General features: G+C 31.0%; 1 protein-coding gene across 1 annotated transcript; it reads right to left on the bottom strand.

Annotated features, from left to right (window-relative positions):
- Positions 1 to 1,749: 1,749 nt before the first annotated feature.
- On the bottom strand, positions 1,750 to 26,394 carry LOC111714230 (uncharacterized). The gene is made up of 10 exons (XM_023489292.1): positions 26,203 to 26,394; positions 25,724 to 25,811; positions 20,772 to 20,863; positions 20,127 to 20,214; positions 11,485 to 11,544; positions 11,266 to 11,286; positions 10,097 to 10,205; positions 4,781 to 4,872; positions 3,443 to 3,534; positions 1,750 to 2,432 (listed from the first exon to the last, which is right to left on the bottom strand). Exons 1-10 carry the CDS (start codon positions 26,304 to 26,306, stop codon positions 1,835 to 1,837), a joined length of 1,344 nt encoding a protein of 447 aa, XP_023345060.1. The 5' UTR covers positions 26,307 to 26,394; the 3' UTR covers positions 1,750 to 1,834.

Here is a 26,394-nt window from a genome sequence, read left to right as displayed (position 1 = left end):
GAGTAAGTCTATGGTATAAAGGCATTGGAACTGGTTGGATTTTAATTTTCATTATAGCGCCAGATTAAAACCAATAAAATGATACAATTAAACTGCAGACCACAGAATATTTACTTTCCAAGGTATTAAAGGGTTTCCAGAAAACAAACCTTTTCGCGAAAATAACAATAATTTTCGTTTGCATTTCGCAAACTTTTTCGTGAAATTTCGCGAAAATGAATAAAGTGAAAAAAAGCGAAAAGCATAAAAGTTGTAGCTGCAACAATTAATTGCGCAAAAAAACTGATTAATTATCTGCTCTGAGAGCTCAACATTTGAAGTTTTATTTTATCATATTGAGGATTTCTCTTCCTTAACTTTAATAAATGTTTAATGAAAAGAATTTGATTTCTCTACCTATCTTTCCAAGTTTCTGTCCGTCCAGAAATTATTCGCATTATTTTTTTCGCGAAATTTCCGCATTATTATTATTGGAATTTTTACGCGAAATTTTCACATTTCCTGTTTTGCGAAAATTTCGAGGAACAGATTGAAGCGGAATTTTGCGAGCGAACGAAATGCAAAAACATTGCGAAATTTTCGGCAATACGAATTTTTTTTGCTGGAATCCGTATATAGAATGTATTACGTCGTAAAAAAATATAAAATCATCTATTATTGCTTATCTTATCATTTTAATCTGTTTTTTTTTCTGTTTTTGTTTAATAAATGTTTTCTTTTTTCTATCTGTTTCTGTACAATCATTTCTCTGTTTTATAAGTGGCACTGTTTGTATACTTAATTATTTCTCATTTGTGAAAATTATATCTTCTGTTAACAAAATCATAAGCAGGCTTAACAAGTTATGTAGGTTTCTATCTTCTGACGTCACCATAGATGAGTTCTGCCGTTTTGACGGTAACCGCCTAAAAAGTTCACTGAAAAGAAGGTTTTCGTAAATAAAGTCCTAAATGTTGGCACTAAAAAAGTCCTGTGGAAAAAAGTCCTTAAAATAAAAAAAATCTCTGGAAATAAAGTCCTGCCATTTTGAGACTTTACTTTCTAGGCCTTTTTTACTTGCTCCGATTTTCTACAAAAAAGTCCTCGAGGAAAAGTGTCATCTTTTAGTGGAAAATACATGGTAACAAACAAAAAATGGACTTGATATTAAAAACACCCCTTGCTATATTCAATATGCAGATGTATAGACAAATGTCCTTTTTATGAAAACGTCTAAGAATTGTCCACATTTTCCTAAGACTTGGGACTTTTTTCTTCAGGACTTTAATTGCTGTGATTTGATTTCCGGAGACATCATTGACAGCCCACATATTGTTTAAGGAAAAAAGATAAAAACTAGGAATCTAAAACTGAGGACTTTATTTCCAGTGACATTTTGTCTTAGGGCATCAGAAAATTGGTACTTTTTTACCAAGGTTTTTATTTCCAGCAACGTTTTTCCCTGACTTTCCTACATAAATTCGTTTTTACATTTCTTTGATACAATCACATTGAAAACCAAGGAACCAAATACAAGTGAATTATGTTTATATATTTATATATAGAGATTTAAGGAGATTTGAGCCCCCCTTCCTATTAACAATTTTAGAAGTTAACTATTACTCTGAAAGTCACCATTTAAAATTGCAAATTTTTGCGGATTTTTTTTTGTTTTAATTGGTGCATTTTCCAAAATAATAAATGTCGACATTTTTTCCGAAAAATTTTGAGTTATGTGAGTTGCCAAGGTCTTAAAGTTGAATGCATACATTTCTTAGCTGACTAGATCTCTGTAAAGTATCATCATAAAAAAAAATTATTAAACAATGTTTATTAATATTAATGAACTCTTTTATTACGAGTCACGTGATATTATTCCAAGTTCTTTCTTGAGCTCAGAAAGTGCCATCTCCTTAGACTTGTTTTGAACAGTGCCGCCGCGCATAAACACGACTTTTGCGGCGTTTCTGAGTTCCACATAGCTGTAGAGCAGTGCAAGCGGAGAGAGAAGATGGTGGCTCGTTCCAACAATACATTTGAGAAGAACATAATATAGAATACGCATATTTATTAATTCTGAACCAACCTTTCCAGCCAGGAATATTAACAGAAGGATAATGTTGAGTAGAGTTAGACAGGTTATGTTGGATGAAAATGGATTTTTTATTCTGTGTGCGGAATCAATGTTTGACGAATCGTCCTGTATTCTAGCATCCAAACATGCATTTATAACTATCCGATATTCAAAATCTGCTGTCATATTCTCCGGAGTATTGTCCTGAGGAGTTTTAAAAACTTCTAGTTTAGAATGAATATTTTCTATTTTAAATGCATTAGGGTCGTTCTTATAATCCTTTAACTCTGGTTCCAGACTCTCAAACTGTTCCATCAAGACAAGAGTTCCTGACTGTTCCTGGTTTTCAATGTGTTTGCTTGATTCCTCAGCTTGGTCCCTGGAACCGTTTTTGATTAAAATAAAACTATGAATATATGGAGAACCATTTAAAACAAAGCTTCGAAACAAGTATAACATATTTTGACTGCTGAGCATGGTGTATAGTAATATTTAGGGTTCCAAGGGAAAAAATGTAGCATTTTTAATGCAAGCTACAGTTTAAAACTTAAACTAAATAAAGTTCTTCATAGTTCTAAAATGTACACTTAAAGGACTGCAAAAAAAGTATATGTTAGAGTGTGGTAAAATCAAAGGACTTTAAAATCGGCCTAGCTTAGAAAAATGAAGCAACTTTCTTTAGCAGCCTGGAATCTGGATCTATTGTCCTGTCTATGAAATATTCTGTTCATAAAATGTCCTGTCTATGAAATATTCTGCTCATAAAATGTCCTGTCTATGACATTTCCTGTCCATAACATGTCCTGTCTATGAAATATTCTGCTCATAAAATGTCCTGTCTATGATATTTCCTGTCCTTAAAATGTCCTGTCTCTTAAATGTTCTGTTCATAAAATGTCCTGTTTATGATATTTCCTGTTCATAAATGTCCTGTCTTTGAAAGATTCTGTTCATAAAATGTCCTGTCTATAAAATGTTCTTGTCATAAAATATCCTGTCTATGAAAGGTTCTGTTCATAAAATGTCCTGTCTATGAAATGTTCTGTTCATAAAATATCCTGTCTATGAAAGGTTCTGTTCATAAAATGTCCTGTCTATAAAATGTTCTTGTCATAAAATGTCCTGTCTATGAAATGTTCTGTTCATAAAATGTCCTGTCTATAAAATGTTCTTGTCATAAAATGTCCTGTCTATGATATGTTCTGTCTATAATATGTCTATAATATGCTTAGTAAATGTATATTTGTAAAAGACACCAGTGTAATAAGCATCTGACGGGATGAATGTAAATGAACAACGAAAGCGATCCTTTCAGCCATTACGTAAATTGGTTTAGGTGACCTCTAAGGGGGGATGGGGTAGTGGGGGGATGTAATCAAGAATTGGTTCCTGCTGAAAGAAGATCTTGGATTGGTCCCAGGAGGTTGATTTCTAGGGACAGCAGGATAATTAGCCTCATCAATCCTTTCTACCTCCGGTCTCTAGAGGAAAAATGTACAAAACAAGGAAAAGTTCTTTTTTATCAACTAAGAAATATTTTTATTATTTATTTAACTGGTAAAAATCTTGTTCTTTTCAAACAATGAAAAAAATTGCATTTGTTTAACACGGAAAAATTATATCTTCATGAAACAAGGAAAAATCTTGTATTTATTGAACCGAGAATAATTTTACTCCAACAAAGAAACAATCTCGCATTTCTTTGACAAGGGAAAATATTGTTTTAATCATACAAGGACAAATCTAGTGATAAAGAAACAAGAAAAAATCTTGTGTTCATAAAACAAGGTAAGTAATTTTTTATTTTAAACAAGAAACACCTTGTTTTTATCGAAAAAAAGAAAAACAAGAAAAATTAAAAAAAAAAACAGTTAGAAAAATCTTTTTCTTTTTAAACGAGGAAAAATTTTCTTTATCAAGCAAATAAGAATGTTGTATTTAAAAAATAATTTTTTGAAACAAGATTTTTTTTGATAAAACAAGGAAAAACGTTGTCTTTATTAAACACAAAATGTAGTCTTTTAGCACACAAGGAAAAGACTTTTTTTATCAAATTAAAAATCAATCACCGAATAAATAAATTTAGCAGATTTATTGATTTGCGAATAATGTGTGCAATTTGCATCTTGTTATTATATAGTTTACCTGAGTAAAGTTAAGTTTAAATGAGACTAAGCGCTCCAGTATAGGAACCAGGGATACTAGTTTACCTGAGTAAAGTTAAGTATAAATGAGACTAAGAGCTCCAGTATAGGATCCAGGGATACTAGTTTACCTGAGTAAAGTTAAGTATAAATGAGACTAAGAGCTCCAGTATAGGATCCAGGGATACTAGTTTACCTGAGTAAAGTTAAGTATAAATGAGACTAAGAGCTCCAGTATAGGATCCAGGGATACTAGTTTACCTGAGTAGAGTTAAGTTTAAATGAGACTAAGAGCGCCAGTATAGGATCCAGAGATACTAGTTTACCTGAGTAAAGTTAAGTATAAATGAGACTAAGAGCGCCAGTATAGGACCCAGGAATGCTAGTTTACCTGAGTAAATGTAAGTATAAATGAGACTAAGAGCGCCAGTATAGGATCCAGAGATACTAGTTTACCTGAGTAAAGTTAAGTATAAATGAGACTAAGAGCGCCAGTATAGGACCCAGGAATGCTAGTTTACCTGAGTAAATGTAAGTATAAATGAGACTAAGACCAGTATAGGACCCAGGAATGCTAGTTTACCTGAGTAAATGTAAGTATAAATGTAACTAAGAGCGCCAGTATAGGACCCAGGAATACCGGAACTAGGAAAAGGAATACTGATGAAACCCAACCTAGATAATAATATGTTAAAATCGGAAATCCGAACTTGAATGGTGCTGTCTACAAAATAATTTGAGGTTCATTTGAAAAGTCGTATGCCAGATTTGGAAGTTTTTGTCTGTTTCCTTCTTTTTATTTAAATCATTGATAATGTAGGATAATGATATTATTGTTCTCGCATATTGATGGCTATTTATTTATTTTCGCAAATACTGAAATTTACGTAATATAGTATAAAATTCATTGAAAATTGTCAAGACGACATTTGATAAATTCTTCCGATGTATTCGTGATTAAGGGTTTCACTGTATAAGAGAAAAATGAAGGATATTGTAAGATAAAGGTTAATGATATTGTAAGGTAAAGGTTAAAGATATTGTAAGGTAAAGACAAATGATATTGTAATAGAAAGGAGAAGGATATTGAAAGGTAAAGATTAAGGATATTGTAAGGTAAAGGTTAAGGATATTGTAAGATAAAGGAGAAAGATATTGTAAGGTAAAGATTAAGGATATTGTAAGGTAAAGGTTAAGGATATTGTAAGGTAAAAGTGAAAGATATTGTAAGAGAAAAAATAAGGATATTGTAAAATAGAGGTGAAAGATAATGTAAGATAAAAGTGAAGTATATTGTAAGATGAAGGTTTAGGATATTGTAGGATAACGGTGAAGGATATTGTAAGATGAAGATGATGGATATTGTAAGATAAAGATGAAGAATATTGTGAGATGAAGATAAAGAATATTGTAATATAAAGGTGAAGGATAGTGTAAGGTAAAAATGAATGATAATGTAACATAAAAGTGAAAGATATTGTAAGATAAAAATGAGGGATATTGTAAAATATGTGAAAGATATTGTAAGATAACAATGAAGGATTTTATAAGATATTAAAAAAGATATTGTAAGATAAAAATCAGGGATATTGTAAGATAAAAGGAAAGATATTGTAAGTTAAAATTGAAGGATATTGTAAGACAAAGGTGAAAGATATTATAAAATAAAAGTAAAAGATAAATTGTAAGATAAAAGTGAAAGATTTTGTTAGATAAAAAGTGGAAGAAATTTTAAAATAAAAAGTGAAAGATATTGTAAATAAAAGTGAAAGATTTTTATTAGATAAAAATGAAGAATATTGCAAGATAAAAAGTAAAAGATATTGTTAAATAAAAATGAAGGATATTGTAAGATAAAAGTGAAAGATTTTGTATGATAAAAATGAAGAATATTGCAAGATAAAAAGTGAAAGATATTGTAAAATAAAAATGAAGAATATTGAAAGATAAAAGTGAAAGATTTGTTAGATAAAAATGAAGGACATTGTAAGATAAAAAGTGAAAGATATTGTAAGATAAAATGTGAAAGATATTGTAAGATAAAAATGAAGGATATTGTAATATAAAAAGTGTAAGATATTGTAAGTTAAAAATGAAAGATATTGTATGTTAAAAAGTGAAGATATTGTTTGTTAAAAAGGTGAAAGATATTGTAAGTAAGATGTAAGGATATTGGGAGTTAACGGGGAATTATATAAATAATAAAAATTTTTAAAACGGAGCAAAGGAATTGAGTCTTTGTAACAAAATTTAATATTAAGACCCCAATATCTTTAGAACCCGATGTTGTAAACCTTTGATATTTCAAGCTCTGATTATTTGATTTGTCAGAATTTATAGTTTGAAATATCTAAGGTCTGTAACATTTGGTTCCAAAGATATAGTGATTAGAAAATCAGAGTTTGTGTCAAAGACTCAATTCCTTTGGACTCCTTTTAAAAAACAAAAACTTAGAAATCGGAGATAAAGTTTAAATTCCTAAATTTAAGTTTTGCATTTGTTGCAATGCTATTTACAGTTACTCTATGTTTACTACCAATTCTTTTAAAAGAACAATAGACGTCTTAGAAAATATAATTGGTTGAAATCGTTTTCTTTGTCTGACATCTTGTCTTTCTGTATAAACTATAATCTTATAATTATCCTACAGTCTTCTTTATAATTACTCTTCTCTTTCCTTCTCCATCCCAATTCTACAAGGTTCAGTTTAATCAAGATCTTCCAAGCAACATGAACCCTGCTCTCCTCCTACTCCTAGTTAGTATTTTCCAGGTCTCATGTGGGCACCATAGAGGGAGTTACTATGGTAATGGTTATGGTGGATATGAAAGCGGTTACGGAGGAAGCTATTATGGAAACAGAGACAGCTATTATGATGGATATGGTGGTTATGATCGGTATAATAGATATCCAAGCTATAATGATGGATACACCAGTATGAACGGATATAACAGTTATTACGGAAACAGTGGATATGGATCTGGATATGGGTCTGGATATGGATCTGGATATGGATCTGGATATGGATATGGATCTGGATATGGATCTGGATATGGTTCAGGATATGGATCAGGATATGGATCAGGATATGGATCAGGATATGGATCAGGATATGGATTAGGATATGGATACAGAGGGTAACTTAGCTATTCATTTCTGACGAAATTCTCCCAAAATTATAAATCTCCGAAAATTATCTTGAAAATCTCCGAAAATGAATCTATTTTAGTCCAACCCTGATACATCTTTAAACCTATAAAAACCAATAAAAATACACCTTCCTCCTAACCTTGAATTATAAACAGTTCTCTGCAAAACGCTCTGAGCAACCACAGACTGGGTACACTAGACGGGCTGGTACGAGTATACACTACACAAAGCAAACCATGTACCTGTGATTGCAGTGTTTACAGTTGTACCCCATGGTTCAAACCATGTACCTGTAATTGCAGTGTTTACAGTTGTACCCCATGGTTCAAACCATGTACCTGTGATTGCAGTGTTTACAGTTGTACCCCATGGTTCAAACCATGTACCTGTGATTGCAGTGTTTACAGTTGTACCCCATGTTTCAAAACAACTAAAATCTTTCCAATGAAACTTGATAATATTAGATGCCAGCATTAAACATTTCTTAGTTAAATTTAATTTATCTAGAACTGGTTTTAAACCTGTAATTTATTCTTTATCAGAATAACCTTGTTGTCTGTTTCTTTGTATTTGTAGTAAATAAAGTATTATAATACCATGCATTAAAGAACATTTTAGGATTAGTCTTGAGAGACTTATCAAGCTCTTGTAGGTGTGCCAAAAACATGAAAACTGGTTCAACTTTGAAAGCTTATGATGATACTGAAAATCTTATATTAATCGTAACTATATATTTCTCTAATCCTGGGATTTCTAAAATGTGGCTCGGCAGGTTCTTTACCTTCAAAATTGAGTTAGATATACGATTTTATATATATCTTAAATATCATCTTTTATGCAAATCATGTATCAAATTTTTTATCTTCTAAAAAAATTACAAACATAAAAATGGTTGGATATTTGTTTCGTTTTATCTTTTGATGAAAATTTCAACGAAACATTTTGTCCCTGTTAATATCAAATCGAAGAAAGGCAGACTATATTTTATAAATCCCAGGAATAGGGTTCAACAACTTTTATTTTGCACCTCACTTCTTTTTGTAGAGAACGTTGAAGAAACTCTGTTAAATTGATGAAGATAATAAAAGCCTTCTTATCCAGTTGAATTATTAAAAATTGAGATTATAATAATTATATTCACTTCAAATCTGATGTTGGGAAAGACGGGGTTCCTGAAAGTCTAATCTGATTTGTATACGAAAACTGTCGAATCAATTTCCGATTGATTTTTAAGCAAGGAAATTGTGTTTTAGACAAAATTGAAAGTATGGGTTAAAGTGAGAAGAGGAGAGAAGATGAAGAAATTAGAAGTTATATGAAGAGGAAATTGAGTTTTGAGAAATATTTGAAAATGCAACCTTCACAGTCAAGGAAAGGTGAAAACATGAAATTGCCCAACAGAAAAAAATGCAATAGTAAACCCATTTTTTTATGTTCTGCTCATTCTGGGAGAAACATAAACAAAAGACCAGTCTTTAAGCTAGTTTGCATTCAGATAGAAAAAAGCTGAGTTTTCATACCTCCAAAAAACTGAGGCGCCCTTTTTGTAAAAAACATTCCACTAAAAAGTTGGACATTTTGTAGATAATACACCAACCATAAAAATGTTGAAAACTATTTATAATCAAGGTTTTTATATTCTACACAAGGTTTCATGTTTTAACATTTAGAATGCTCCTATCCAAACCACCATTTTTTCTAAGTAATTTAAAACTCTAAATTTTGCAGATTTTTCAATTAACGTTAATGGATTTTAAAAATTTGACAGTCTTTAGACAGAACTTTTCAATTTGGACCGGTCATAAAACTTCCTCGAGTTCATGAGTTGCCACAAAAAGAAACAGACAATCAAAATGTATATTATATACGACACGTTCAAATAGACATTTGAGTTAAAATTTATTACATGTCCGTGAAACATAGTTAAGAATAGAACTAAACTTCTATTTGAGAAAGGTTATTCATGATGGCGATGTCTGTAAATAATAAAGAGTTACCGTCAATGGATGCAACAATTAATGACGACATAAAACTCTTAAAAAACAACGATCTAAATGTTAAATATAGTTTTTTTAAACCCTAAACATAGCTTCTCGTGATATACAGGGTGTCCCAATAAACATGGGAATTTAGTGACGAATTCGATGTCGTCTTTTTAAATAATTCTTTGCTTTAGTATACCTTCTGAGTAAGCTGTAATCCGTAAGATTTTTGTCTGCTATGTTTACAATTTGTTTGTTTATGTTTTGACTGCATACTTAGTAAAACAAGAAAATTACAGTTACAAACAGAGTAAACTTGTCCGTCTTCACTGTTCATCTTGCGAAGACATTATAAATACATCTTTACAGCCATTTACCGTTTTACACAAAATAAACTCTAGCGGACACAATAATATTATGGCTTTTGAAATCAGGTACTACAATGCTAATTCGTAACAAAGACGATATCAAATTCGTCGCTGAATTCCCATGCTTATTGGGACACCCTCTACTAGATCATTTGTCAACCAACAAGAAAAAGTTTACAGCTGCAGACATCTATGAATGCAAATGAGAAAAGATTTAAATACGTTTTGTTAGTAGTCCTGAAGTCTCAACCTTTGTGGGTATCCCTGTACAATTTGTTTAAAAGATATAACATTAGTATGATAAACCATAAATTCAAGAACTAATAATGAAACGACCTGTTTAGTCGTCTTTATTTGTTCTCATTCTTTGAAGTTAACCCTAGATTCTATGAGTAAAACCTGATGTTGAGAATGGTTTTTCTCTTAGTTCACAAGAATCTGAGAGTAGACCATATCCTAATCCTGCAATCCATATTCCAGTCAACAATCCCTTTTCCAGGATTCCAGCCTACAAACAGGAACAACATTGGACGCATTAAAAGGACTGTTCACGTAATTTTAAGTGGCCTTCTAGTAGTCACCGATTCAGAACGGTAACTTAAAAAGCTTCAATCGTGGCTTCTCTATAAAATTGAATTGTCGATTTCTTGGTACAAAATCAATAAGAGAAATTCTTATAGAAATTTTCAAGCTAAAAATATTGTTCACATTATTAATCTGAGCCCGCGATTTAAATACTTCGGCTCGAGTCTCAATTCCTTAAACCCGACTTTAATACCTAATCTTCAACCCAACTCTGACGACAGCGTGTGTCACGTGATTGACAGCTGCAAACTCTTCGGCTCGACTTTTAGGCCCAATTAAAATAAAACCGACCCGGAATGCACCAATTCCTACAAGGAAAATCCGCCAAATATAATAAATATTAAACTTTTTTTTACTCAACTCTGTGGAAAATAAGATGCAGCTTGAATCTGTAGGCTCAAGCCCAACGACAGCTTAGACCCGAGCCTTATTTTCCCAAATTAATTTTAATAAAGGTTTAAAGTTGTAGTTCGAGGATGGACCTCTTGACATAGAGTGTGACTTGAAATTACAACAACAGCTGTGGATATGAAGTTCAGACGTGTAAATTTTAAATTTTAGCAAAATTACAAAAAACACGAGTAACATATTTAAATACCTTTCCCTCGGCATTGTCAACATAAAAATAAACAATGTAATATTTATGAAAAGTATAAAATATAATGATTATTATCATTGTTTGATTAGAAGATTAAATAATATATCCTACAGCTAAAATTGCAATATAGAAATTTCACTTGTTTAAAACGTTTACATTTTTTTCTGAGTATATTGAGTTCAGGCATTGTAAATTTTAAACCTCTCACAAAATTAGTAACCACAGTTCGAATTATCTTTGTTAGATGAAAATAAAATTTCGTCGTTGCTGGCGGGTTTAAAAAAAATTTGTATTGGGAAAAAATGCAAAAAAAATGTACAACCAAAAGATGAAAACATATAAAATGTCTCAAATTACAAAAAAAACGAATAAAAATGTTGAATACCTTTCCCTCCGCATTGTCAACCTAAAAATGAAAAATTTAGTATTTATGAAAAAGTATAAATTATGATTATTATCAATGATCGATCAGAAGATTAAATGATATATCTACAGCTGAAATTGCTCTAAAAACATAGTTTAACTAGCAAATTTTAATTCAACTACTCCTTGCCAGTCATACAATATTTTATATATATATATGAGGTTTTTTTTCATAAAAAACCTGATCTTCCTGTGCCATCTCATCCTCCAGGTTAGTCAAGGGATCTCTATCAGGAATCCTCTAAAAATCATGATTTTAAAAGGACTGAAGACGTATTTTCATGTAACTTCCTTAGTTTCTTCTTCAGAGTTCAAGGAGCAGGGAGCAGGGTTCAGGGTTCAGGGTTCAGGGTTCAGGGTTCAGGGTTCAGGGTTCAGAATTCAGGGTTCAGTATTCAGGGTTCAGGGTTCAGGGAACAGGGTTCAGGGTTCAGGGTTAATTATTCAGGGTTCAGGGTTCAGTATTCAGGGTTCAGGGTTTAGTATTTAGGTTCAGTATTATGGGTTCAGTATTCAGGGTTTAGTATTCAGGGTTCATTATTCAGGGTTCAGTATTAAGGTTTCAGTATTCAGGGTTCATTTTTCAGGGTTCAGGGTTCAGTATTCAGGGTGCAGTGTTCAGGGTTCAGGGTTCAGGGTTCAGGGTTCAGGGTTCAGGGTTCAGTTTTCAGGGTTCAGTATTCAAGGTTCAGTATTCAGAGTTCATTATTCCGGGTTCAGTATTCAGAGTTAATTATTCAGGCAGGGTTCAGAATTCAGGGTTCAGTATTTAGGGTTCAGTATTCAGTATTGCGGGTTCAGTATTAAGGGTTCAGTAGTAAGGGATAAGTGTTCAGGGTTCAGTTTTCAGGGATCAGTATTCAAGGTTCAGTATTCAGGGTTCAGGGTTCATGGTTCAGTATTCAGGGTTCAGTATTTAGGGTTCAGTATTCAGTATTGCGGGTTCAGTATTAAGGTTTCAGTAGTAAGGGCTCAGTGTTCAGGGTTCAGTGTTCAGGGATCAGTATTCAGGGTTCAGTATTCGGGGTTCAGGGTTCAGGGTTCAGTATTCAGGGTTCAGTATTCGGGGTTCAGTATTCAAGTCATTTCTGAATCGGACATGCCATTCATAACTTGAAGGTCACATATAATGTCGTCTACAGCCCCAGAATAGGGGGTTATTTTTCTTTCATAATTTTCCTTTCCTCTTGTCCATTTCGAAACATTTTAGAAAAAGAGGAAAGCATAATAACAGCTTTATTCCAAGTATTCTTTAACCCTCTAGTTTTCTGCTATCCTTTAACAAAAGAAAACATCTCAACCACCCTATTCTCCCGGTAACACCCAAAACTGGGTTCAAAGTTCACAATTCAATGATAAAGATATATTTGTACATTTTTATAAATGAAAATGAACTTTACTTCTTAAGATCACTTAAAGGTTTTGTATTTAGTATTTAAGGTTCAAGGTTCAGTATTCAGGGTTTAGTATTTAGGATTCAAGGTTCAAGGTTCAGTATTCAGGGTTCAGTATTCAGGGTTTAGTATTTAGGATTCAAGGTTCAGGGTTCAGTATTCTGGGTTCAGTATTCAGGGTTCAGTATTTAGGATTCAAGGTTCAAGGTTCAGTATTCAGGGTTCAGTATTCAGGGTTTGGTATTTAGGATTCAAGGTTCAGGGTTCAGTATTCAGGGTTCAGGTTCAGGGTTCAGTATTTACGGTTCAAGGTTCAGTATTCAGGGTTCAGTATTCAGGGTTTAGTATTTAGGATTCAAGGTTCAGGGTTCAGTATCCTGGGTTCAGTTTTCAGGGTTCAGTATTTAAGGTTTAAGGTTCTGGGTTCAATATTCAGGGTTCAGTATTTAGGGTTCAAGGTTCAGGGTTCAGGGTTCAGGGTTCAGGGTTCAGTATACAGTTTTTAGTATTCAGGGTTCAGTATTAAAGATTCAGTATTCAGGGTTCTATCTTACAAATAAAAAATATAGATATCAACTTAAATACTATTCATACAGGGGGTATAGAAGTTACATCAAAAAGGGGTTGCTTGAACAATATTTAAAATATTTTTTTTTAATATAAATTTTTGCCCTTATTTTTTGTTTCCCCTGCTCGCTCCAAAGAGTATTTAACGCCGAAATTATGCAGTGTCCACTGACCCATTTAACTTAATTAGTTGGTTTTTAAACTATTAAAGCTAATTATTTTTTTACAACAACATCAAGAACACATAAGTTTTTTAAAGTGCCTTTAATCTAATCTTCAGCCTTTAAGGCCCAACTCTGCGAAGAAAACATATAAAATAAATTAAGAAACTGGAATTTTTCAGGAGTAAAAATGTATACTATAATTGTTAAACCCCGTTTTATGACCACGAGACAATTAAGAACTGTATAATTATAAAGGATTAAACATAATTAAATATAGTTAGATATAATTAAATATTGTTATATAGATATAATTAATTAAATGAGAAATGCAAAGATGCTAAATTTTACGGTTTGTTGAATCACATCTTTTCTTTAAGAAAGAAAAGGACAAAGAAACTGCCAAATTCTATTCTAGTCAGAATATTCCAGATTTTCATATTATATATTAGTCTGCTATATATATTTCATATTCTATGTATTATATGTTAATCGGCTATATATATTCCATATTCTATGTATTATATATTAGTCGGCTATATATATTCCATATTCTATGTATTATATATTAGTCGGCTATATATATTCCATATTCTCTGTATTATATATTAGTCGGCTATATATATTTCATATTCTATGTATTATATGTTAATCGGCTATATATATTCCATATTCTCTGTATTATATATTAGTCTGCTATATATTCCATATTTTATGTATTATATATTAGTCGGCTATATATATTCCATATTCTATGTATTATATATTAGTCGCCTATATATATTCCATATTCTATGTATTATATATTAGTCGGCAATATATTCCGTATTCTATGTATTATATATAAGTTGGCTATATATATTCCATATTCTAGATATAACATATTAGTCGGCTATATATATTCCATATTCTATGTATTATATATTAGTCGGCAATATATTCTGTATTCTATGTATTATATATAAGTCGGCTATATATATTCCATATTCTATGTACTATATATTAGTCGGAAATATATTCCGTATTCTATGTATTATATAAAAGTCGGCTATATATTCCATATTCTAGATATTATATATTAGTCGGCTATATATATTCCATATTCTATGTGTTATATATTAGTCGGCAATATATTCCGTATTCTATGTATATTATATAAGTCGGATATATATATTCCATATTCTATGTATTATATACTAGTCTGCTATATATTCCATATTCTATGTATTATATATTAGTCGACAATATATTCATTATTTTAGATATTATGTATATTAGTCGGCAATATTTTTTAGATTTTAGATATTATATATTAGTCGGCAATATATTCCATATTCTATGTGTTATATATTAGTCGGCTATATATTCCATATTTTAGATATTATATATTAGTTGGCTATATATATTCCATATACTATGTATTATGAATATATATTCATATTTTAGATATTATATATTAGTCGGCTATATATTCCATATTTTAGATATTATATATTAGTCGGCTATATATTCCATATTTTAGATAATATATATTAGTTGGCAATATATTCCATATTTTAGATAGCATATATTAGTCGGATATATATTCCATATTTTAGATATTATATATTAGTCGGCAATACACTCCATATTTTAGATAATATATATTAGTCCGATATATATTCCATATTTTAGATAATATATATTAGTCGGCTATATATTCCATATTTTAGATGATATATATTATTTGGCAATATATTCCATATTTCAGATATTATATATTAGTCGGATATATATTCCATATTCTAGATATTATATATTAGTCGGCAATATATTCCATATTTTAGATAATATATATTAGTCGGATATATATTCTATATTCTAGATATTATATATTAGTCGGCAATATATTCCATATTTTAGATAATATATATTAGTCGGCAATATATTCCATATTTTAGATAATATTTATTAGTCGGATATATATTCCATATTCTAGATATTATATATTAGTCGGCAATATATTCCATATTTTAGATAATATATATTAGTCGGATATATATTCCATATTCTAGATATTATATATTAGGCGGCAATATATTCCATATTTTAGATAATATATATTAGTCGGCAATATATTCCATATTTTAGATAATATTTATTAGTCGGATATATATTCCATTTTTTAAGATAATATATATTAGTCGGCAGTATATTCCATATTTCAGATATTATCAAAGTTTTCAAAATGAAATGCTTTTATCTTCCTCGGATACTGGAAGAACACTAATGCACCTATTCTTGTTTACAAACAGCACCCAGAGAGAACTTGTTTCAGTATGGTACGCAGAAAATACACAACAGCAATTAACTTTCCTTACCTTATTACCTTGGCATATATGATACAATTAGTTTTAAGTGAATATGATAATTTTATTTCTTGAATTCTTAAAACAAAATTTTAAAATTAAGTTTCTTCTAGAGATCTGATGTAAAGACGACCCAAAACTATAAAAATATGACGAATTGAAGCTTGAATTTTTGGTTTCTGCATTCAATTAAGTAATTAATGGTTAAATAAATGATTAAGTACAGAATTAAGCCATTTTTGAAATACAAGGAACTCTAAATGCAAAAAACGGATCAAAATAATTCAGTACAATTGTCTTGGAAGTCTCATCCTTAGTGGCAAAATGCATGATACGTACTCTAATGAATTCTGGCGTTAGTATTCAGTGTTAAGTTATTAAGAAGAATCCAGCGAGCAATTCTTCCCTTAAGTCTTGTTTTATTTTTGCTTCAGAACGTTTGTAAGTTATTATTATTTGATTTTTCTAAACTATTTTATACATTGAACATAAATAGGAGGAGAAAATAGACGCAATTTACAGTATATTTATTGGATTTATTTCTATGAGTTAGGTTTCCTATTGGACAATATACAGTATATTTATTGGATTTATTTCTATGAGTTAGGTTTCCTATTGGAAAAACTAATACAATGTTTGATTCTTGTATTTCTCCCACCAGCTGGAAATGTTGTGTAATTGTACTTTATATGTTAACCCTATCTCCGCTGGGGTACTTGAAAACCAGGATACGCTGGGGGGGGGTCAATTTGACCCCCCCCTCTAAATCCCATGTTTTATGTCCAAATATGACAAATGTGCTCTACTTTTAGAATCTGCAAAAAAATTTGCAAATTTGCGAAAATTGAATTTTTTATCGCAAAATCCAGTTTTATAGTAAAAATGTTTGCAAAAAAAAATTTGTCCAAAAAATGACAAATTATACATTTTTGAAAAGCCCTTGACCATGCCATTTTCAATATGCAAAAATTTTTGCAAAATTTTAAATAACCTGATTTTTAATCAAGAAAAACTAAAAATGTGCAAATTTCCTTTGACAGGTTGTTTGCAAAAAATTTGCAATTTTTTTTTCGCAAAACTTGTGCAATCCGTTTCCTTATGTCATAGGCTTTCCAAATAGCTAAATTTTATCAAAATCTGACAAGTAAAGTGGGTCAAAACAAAGATTTAGTTTGCTACAGGCAAAAGCAGTCATTCAGGCAGTGTGCCTGAGGACTCAGGCAGTTAGTATTAAAGCCCGGTTTTAGGCCTAAAGGGAGGGCTTTGGGTATGTAAGAAAAGTCAGAAAATTTCAACAGCCTCAGACCAATACTTTTTGAGTTATTTAAAAAAAACTACAGGGGGGGGTCAAATTGACCCCCCCCCCAGCGGGAATAGGGTTAAACTATGTAAATGTGTCAATAAAAAGTTCTTTCCCCGACAAATAAACATACAAACATTGTTCTTAACCTAGATATTACAGGAAACTAGAGAATCTAGATTAAAACCAAATAACTCATGAAACTAGAGGATCTAGATTAAAACTAGATTTTACAGGAAACTAGAGAATCTAGAATAAAATTAAATATTAAAATTAGAGTTTACAGGAAACTAGAGAATCTAGAGTAAAACTAGATATTACATGAAACTAGAGAATCTAGATTAAAACCAAATATTACATGAAACTAGAGGATCTAGAGTAAAACTAGATTTTACGGGAAACTAGAGAATCTAGAATAAAATTAAATATTAGAGGAAACTATAAGAATCTAGAGTAAAACTAGAGTTTACAGGAAACTAGAGAATCTAGAGTAAAACTAGATATTACATGAAACTAGAGAATCTAGATTAAAACCAAATATTACATGAAACTAGAGGATCTAGAGAAAAATTATAAATTACATGAAACTAGAGGATCTAAAGTAAAAATAGATATTACAGGAAACTGAAAAAATCTAGAGTAAAACCAAATATTACGTGAAACTAGAGGATCTAACGAAAAATAGATATTACAGGAAACTGGAGAATCAAGAGTAAAAATAGATATTCCAGGAAACTGGAGAATCTAGAGTAAAAATAGATATTACAGGAACCTGAAGAATTTAGAGTAAAACTAGATATTACAGGAAACTAGAGAAACTAGAGTAAAACTAGATATTGTAGGAAACTACAGAGAATCTAGAGTAAAAATAGATATTACAGGAAACTGGAGGATCTAGATTAAAACTAGATATTACAGAAAACTAGGGAATCCAGAGTAAAACTAGATTTTACAGGAAACTAGAGAATCTAGAGTAAATTTTGATATTACAGTGCCCGGCGTTGCTCGTGGAATTTCAAAAAGTTTAAAACCTTTTAGCCTATGTCACTTCGATCGGAGNTACCCGGTACCCATGGGTTCAGTTGGATCGTTTATCGGTCGTTTGTCTTTATTTTTTTCATAGTCAAGATGCAAAAAGCCATCCAAAAACGATGCAAAAACAAACGTGATGAAAAGATCGTTTTTGGACTTTTTTATTCTTTTAGGATAAATATATTGCTAAGTTTAATAAAAATAAAGTTTAATATAAAACAGTTTGAAGTTTTATTGAATTTTTTTGATAGAAAGGATCTAAAACGATTAATAACACTACGGGAGGCCATGGGTTCCCTCAAAAAAATTCAGTCAATCTGGTCAAACAGTTTAATTTAATTTGATCATTTATAAAAAGGTAAAATAGAACCTTTTAGCTCTTTTTAATCAACATGATACAATTAATATTTAGTAAATTATAATATACTGATATTATTTTATTATATATGCGTGGTATATTTGAGGAAAAACACAGATAAAATATCAGAATAATAAATGTTGCAAAATAATAGTATTTGATTATACTTTTGTTTCATCACTGTATCTTCCTGATATAATAATACATTTTATATCAATATGCATATTGAGTACTGTACTGACAAATAAGATCATATTTTATATGTTAAAAAAAAAAAAATACTTTTTTTTAAATTTTAAACAATTCAGCTTTACACATTACAAATGTTAAAGTTTAAATTTAAAATACAGATTTAGCTGATTACAAAATGGGAAATTGATTTAAATATAAAATGAAAGTTTTTTTATTTTCAAACTTTCTTAATTCCAGATTAATCATTCTTTAAAATAACTTAACTAATAACTAACATAACATAACTGACAAGGCTTACAACATAAAATTAGTACTAATAATTTTCAAAATTCATTAAAAGGTCTTTTCCCCCGTTTTTTGTTTTAGTAAATGATACGGTGAGTACCAGAAAACAATGGAATTCTCGTCGTTTTTTATCACAATTGTGTAATTTGCAACTATAAGAAGTGCCCTATTTATTTTAGAATTATATACAGTGATAACCCAAAAGCAATGGAACAGGAAGACGACATTAATGCAATAATTAGGTGTATTGATGTTTTTACAAAGAAAAAGGATTTACTAGTAACTTATAAAATTCATTATTAAGGGAAATGGGTCTGTTAACACTGCATATTTATTGTTTCTCCTGTTTCTTAGGCTATTTTAAGTCAAAACTTGAGGCTAAAAGTTTATTATTTTGTATTTCTATCATTTTTATTTCTAAAAATACTATAACAATCCTCCACCAGTTTATAATAATATATAATATATAATGTCAACAATACACATGTAACTTTCCTTTTCCTATGATTTCTATTTTTTAATATTTTTCAGAATTGGTGGAAATATTCCCACAACCTCTATATTTTGAGGTTTTTAAATATATTCTCCTGAAACACTTGATGTTGTATGTTTTTGTTTCATAAATAAATAATTACTTACTTACTACTACTTTCTATTTTTCACTGTATATCATCTGCAACATTCGCAAATTACAATTGATTTTTTCGAAAATTAGTGAAAAGAAGAGTAAAAGCGACATTAATGCCACAGTTTTCTGGTTCTTACTGTATATGTAAATGATAATTTACCTTATTTTATTGTGTTATGTACATGGAAGAGAACCAGCACATGTACACATGTACAGTTGTATACATGATAATTTACCTTATTTTATTGTGTTATGTACATGGAGGAGAACCAGCACATGTACACATGTACAGTTGTATACATGATAATTTACCTTATTTTATTGTGTTATGTACATGGAAGAGAACCAGCACATGTACACATGTACAGTTGTATACATGATTATTTACCTGTTTTTTGTTGTGTATGTTATGTACATGGAAGAAGAGAACCCAGCACATGTACATATATGCAGTTGTATACATGATTATTTACCTGTTTTTTGTTGTGTATGTTATGTACATGGAAGAAGAGAACCCAGCAACTGTACACATATACAGTTGTATACATGATTATTTACCTGTTTTTTGTTATGTATGTTATGTACATGGAAGAAGAGAACCCAGCTCATACAGAACAGTGTCCAGGGGTAGACGGCTAGGGTTACCCTAATGAAAAATATATATATCTTTATCTTTGTTATTTTTTTTATCCAAAATTACTTTTTTCACTTTAAGCTTTTCCACTTCTGTTGTCGTTCTCGTTAAAACGTACAAACACACAAGGTTTATTTTTTTGACTAGCAATTCAAGTTCTCTCTTTTTTAATGTTCTAACCTTTCTCCTTTGTACATGTAATACAATGGATGCACATCTTACAACAATGTGAACTGTACACTTAAAGTGTTTATAGGTGTACACCATCGAACAGAAGAATTAATTTTAATTTAATCTCGTTTTTTCTATGAACAGGGTTACCCACAAAGGATGAGACTTCAGAGACGCTTTTACGGAATTTGTTTAGTCCATATTTTCTTGCATTCAGAGTTTTTTGCAGGCAAAACTGGGTTTTTTCTGTGCTTAATCATATAGTAAACCATCAAAATACTCAATTGAGTGCAGAAACAAAAATCTAAGCTTCAAATCGTCATATTTTATAGTTGCACGCGTCGTCTTTACAGTCTCATCTTTTGTGGGTAACCCTATATCTTATATATAACTGCTACCTGTGTCCAAAAGATTGAATTGAGCAGAATACGACATCTGTGGTCGTAGAGTTAGAAGCAACTGCGTAACCGTTCCGTACAACAGATATCGACTATATCAGTGAATTCTCATTTTTGGGAAAAACATCAAATATTTTTATTAGGTAAATACGAGACCGTTTTTTAGTGTCTATTTTCAAATAACTCTTAAATGGGTATTATTGTTATATTTATTTGAATTATATAGCTATGTATATCATATTTTACTTTTAGTTTGCTATTATTTTCTTGAAAAGATATTTTCTAGGTCTCATAGGAATAGTATTGAAGCAAGGCCAACCCTGCTGTATTTTCAAAATTGAAGAAACCATCAACAAATCTCTCACATCACACTCACACGAGTAAGGGGTGGCTAGTCCCAGAGTTTTGGAGTGCTCCCAGGGTTTTGGAGTTGCTCCCAGGGTTTTGGAGTTAAATAGGAAAATTTATCCGACCTTTTATGAAAAGTCCTATAGAAAGGGAACTTTAAAACCTAAAATTGAAAAAGGGCTCTGCTACCCCTTTTTTACTGTCTTTGTTCAGATATTTACAGAAAAAAAATCGCAAATTGAAGTCCTGTTAGCCTGTGGCCATCATATAGTTTTGATTAGCCGAACTGACAACATTTGGTTCAGCTCATACATTAAAGATTATTGGTAAATGTAAAAAAAGAATCTTTTTTTTAGCTATGATGCATAAAGGTTTCATTTGAGCTGATCTAATACATCTTATTTATTTTATCTTATTTCCAAGTTTTTTATTCAGAAAAATCCAATTTTTCGCCTAAAAAAATCTTTGATTGATTGGTGCCATTCAAAAATGCGTTATTACTCAACAGTCACAAAATAAGAATTTTTCCAGTTAAATTTAGAGCCTTCTTTATGGCCCGCACCATACCAAAAATCCTCAAATTATTGAGATATTTGAGGAAAACTAAGAAAAAGCATAGTTCTAATTCTAGCTATTACATAAAAAAAAACAACTATGTTTTCCAACTACAGTTTAGTTTATCAGAATATAGAGATATATGTTTCTAGATTTCTTAAAAGCAAAATATGTTTTCCAACTACAGTTTAGTATATCAGAATATAGAGATATATGTTTCTAGATTTCTTAAAAGCAAAATATGTTTTCCAACAGTTTAGTTTATTTATATTCTTTCCGGGTTTACAGTATCTCTGCTTACAGGTGTTATAAAATTTAGAGTTAGCTTTATTCACAAGTAAAGTCTACTGCAGTTTCTGGAAAGAATAAACAAATGTCAGCGCCTGAGCAGAACAAGGTAATAAGGCAAAGAAAGTTAATTGTTGTTGCGTATTTTCTGCGTACATATTGAAACCAGTTCTCTATGGGCTCTGTTTGCAAACAAGAATAGATGCATTTTGTTCCTCTAGTGTCCGTGGAGAATAAAAGCAATTCATTTTGATAATTTTGATAATTCACATAGTATTTTCCTATGATCAAAATATTTCATGGATTTTTTATTTGAAAGATGGATCATCAGGCTGTGGGGCACCACTGTATTGTATGTATAATTTATCCATTGCTTGCAAGATAAACTCCTTGTTTGCACAATACATTATCATCTTTAATAAAAAGTAATTTCTACTGTAGTTTCTCTCCAACCAACCCTTCTTCTATAATAGTCCCCCCCTTCCCCTATCATCTCTCTCAACCATAGTCATTTGATTTACAATTTTATCTATTTGCCTTATGCAAAAATGGTGGCCAAGGTCTTCTTGCACCCACCAGGAAGGGGGTAGGGCCAAATGAAACTGAAACAAAGAAAGGGTGGTGATTGTCTCCAGGAGACTATACAAGACTTCAGAGAGTAATGCAGAACAAAACAGAGGGTTAAAGGCTAGTGAGAGGGAGGTTGCAAATTCATAAACATTTTGCTAAAAATTGCGAACTTATTTTTTTTGGAACAAATTTGTGAAATATCCCAAAATTCTGTTCAAAATTTCTAACAAAGTTCTTGTGAACACGAAATGATAGTTCGATCATACGAACAAAATTTTTTTTATCTTTTTCAGATATTCGATATTCATCTACATCTACACCTTTCAACTCTCTATTCAATATATTATTCTATTTGTATTTTATTGTATGGGTTGCCCCCCCCCCTTACTTTTCACTCTGTTGATTGAAATTGTTGTATACATTTTAAACGACTCAATTTAAAATCTATTGGCATGAAAAGAAAATCAAGATTTTAAATTCAATTCAATTTTTTCTCTCTTGTAAATTTTTAAATGAAAAGTGTACAAAGAGATTAAATAGATTTTCAAGTAACGACTATTTCAACTTATCTTTTATTTGACAGCATTGATACCCTTATTCACCCTGAAATTTTGTCCCAAAAAAAAACCATTTTCTGTTTTTGTACTTGTCCTGTTTTTTTCAGAGTAATTGCTGCCATGGAGTCTGCAACTTTCAACCAACTTTTTTAATCTATAGTGCAAACACCTTGACAGATTTGTCAACAAATTGTTTATTTTTAAAAATTGGTTGTTTTGAATTAACATCAAAGGGTTGGCAAAATTTTAATTGTGAATTATTTGTTATGAAAATGATTTGTGCATTATCGTGGTAGGCCGGAAATTTTAAGATTACAGGAATTGAGTCTTTACCGAAAAAAATATAATTTTCTAATCCCTGTATTTTTTCAACCTGATGGTGTAAACCTTAATTATTTTATAATAAGATTTCGTAATTGAACTCTCCACAGTCTTTGACATGGGTTGCAAATATAGAGGAATTTGAAAATCAGAGATGTCGCAGAAACTCAATTTCTTTTGAATGTCTAAGAAACGAAACCCGGTTAAAAAAATAAGGCTCTGATGACATTCAATGCTGGTTTTTTTCAGCTGGTTACTGGGAACTTAAGAATGGGATACCTAATTAATTCCGACTGCTTAATCCGAATATCCAATGTGGACACTTTTAATTTCTTGCTTAACCACTCTTTTTTGGAAATAGTACAAAAAAATCAAAAACCGGGTTTTCAAAATAAGAGAGTCCCCCCGGTTTCCTTTATTAATCTTAATTGGCGCGCAAAATTTCAAATTTCCTGGCTTCTGATACGCGACTATGATTGGTTGAATGTTATACCCTTTTAAGGATACAAGTACAAGATAAGGTTAGTCTCGAGATTAAGAAAAAGAGTGGATCAAGCATTGATCTCGATATCCACCATTCTAAAGTTCCCAGCTGAGACCAAATAATGTTTGTAAGCGCACTGTGAACTAAAATATAAAATTCTGAATATTGCAAACATTTCTTCTAAACTAGAAAATTTTGAACAAGATTTTAGCGGTTTTAAAAGTTTATCTTCAGTGCTACAAAAAAATTATAATTGAGTTTTGTAATCTCTATATCCTTGCAACCTGATGGTGTAAATCTTTGATATTTCAAACTTAGGTTATTTGATCCAACAGAATTAGTAGTTTGAGTAGTTTGACATATATAAGGTCTCAGAGGTTGAGTTGCAAAGATACTGGGATTCGAAAATCTTTGATATTGTGGCAAAGACTCAATTCCTTTCATAACTGTTTGATTGATATGGTTTATCCTCACATGAATCTCATTATTTTCCTTTGACCCCAACCTTCTCCCTCCTCCGATGAAAAAATAGTTTCTAAAAAGATGAATTCCAAATATAGAATTCCCCGGGAGTTTCTCCAGCTAGAATCTGTTTAAAATGGTTTTAAAGTTTTAAAATTTAGAAATATCAAATTTAGGAATAGATATTGAGTAGTTTGCAGCCAAGAACATATGCATTTAACCAACAAAGGAATTGAGTCTTAGCCACAAAATTAAATATGCAAATGCCTATTTCTGTGCAACCTGATGCCTAAACATTTGAGATTTCAAAGGTTATTTAATTTAACAGAACTCATAGTTTGAAATAAAAAAGAGATTAAAAAATCAGAGTTTGTGGCAAAGACTCAATTTTTTTATGAAATATCTTTTCTGCTAATACCAGTTGTTGCCCTGCTGGCGGTAAAATATTTGCAAAGTTTGTTTCATATTTTTATTATTTTTGGGTCTAGAACTTTTAACAAATTGTTGATAAATTCTGGATTTTGTTTTTAATCTGCAAATTGCAGAGGCACGGAGAAGGAAGAAAAGGAAGAAAAGGAAGAAAAGGAAGAAAGTAAAAAATGTGTAAAGGGGGTCGAGGGAACATTAAACAGAATAGGTAAAGGAGAAAAAGGTGGAATGGAAGGGTGGGGGAGAAAGGAAATGGGATACAAATAAAAATGGAATGGAAAAATGGATTGGTAAGGGAAAAATGGGATGGGAAAATGGATTGGTAAGGCAAAAAAAGGAGTAGTTAAAGGCAAAAATGACTTGGGACAAAGCGGAAAACAAAAGTGATAAAAGCGGGAAGAAAATGGAGAGGAATAGGAGAAAAGGGAAATTCTTCCGGCCTAAGTTGAAAAGGGGGAAAGTAAGGAATTAGGAAAAGTGGTTGAAGGGGGGGGCTGGGGATGAGAGGATCTAGAAAAGAGTTAAGGAAGAGGGGGGGGGTGTGAGGAAATGAAAGGAGACTGATCCAACAATCTGTTTGTAGTATGAAACCAACTGTCATCTTTAATCTAAACTGAGTAACAGGGAACAAGTAAAAACTAGAAAATGTTAGAAATTAATCTTATTTTAAATTTCAAGATCAGCATTTAAACCTAGCTATTCCATTGGGAGTTTTATTTTTACTTTCTATCTTCATTTTCTTTTCCTTTTTCTCATCCAACCAATATATTTTCTCATCCAACCAATATATTTTCTCATCCAACCAATATATTTTCTCATCCAACCAATATATTTTCTCATCCAACCAATATATTTTCTCACCCAACCAATATATTTTCCTTTAATTCTTATTTTATTGGGGTTGAGAGGGGTGAGTAAAAAAACATGAAAATTCAGACCTTGACGAGTACAGCGCTGACGAGGTTTGAAAAGCAAAGGTTTGCGACCAGGATACTGTAAGTTATATTCACCAATCCATCCCACTCTCTAGTAATAGGTTTAATTATATATATACACTAGGATACCATGGGTAATTTCCTAGAGAACAACTTTTGGAACTACCCCCCCCCCCCCCCAATTAGTTCAATGTAAACTTTTAAATTGTAGATATTGAGTTTAATGCTTGATCTTCTCTTTTTATTAATTTCAACGAATAGAGTGGCGTATTCATAAACCTGAACAGCCAATCAGAAGCTGGGAAATTTAAAATTTTTCCCGCCATTCAATAAGAGAACTCTCATTAGTTGGAATCTGGTTGAGATGTCTTAAAGCAGAGAAAAAGAGCGAATTAAGCAGAAAATTAAATGTGTTCACTTTGGATATTCAGATTAGGCGATCGGGATCAACGACGTATTCTAAGTTTCCCAGCTCTGGTCACCTGATTGATGTTATGATCACTAGGTTAGCGATAACACTAACTAGAGCCAGTGACATATCAAGAATAACAATAAAACCACCTTTCAGCAGAGAATCATCGAGCATTTTTATTCTGAAGAGTTTTAAAGTTATTTGTTGAATTTACAAAGTACTGCAGAGGTATTTCATACAAAAGGTTGAACGGTTGAAAGGT

The sequence above is a fragment of the Eurytemora carolleeae genome, unplaced genomic scaffold (assembly GCF_000591075.1).
Source record: "Eurytemora carolleeae unplaced genomic scaffold, Eaff_2.0 scaffold1420, whole genome shotgun sequence".
NCBI lineage: Eukaryota > Metazoa > Arthropoda > Copepoda > Calanoida > Temoridae > Eurytemora > Eurytemora carolleeae.
This window is presented reverse-complemented; position numbering and strand designations above follow the sequence as displayed.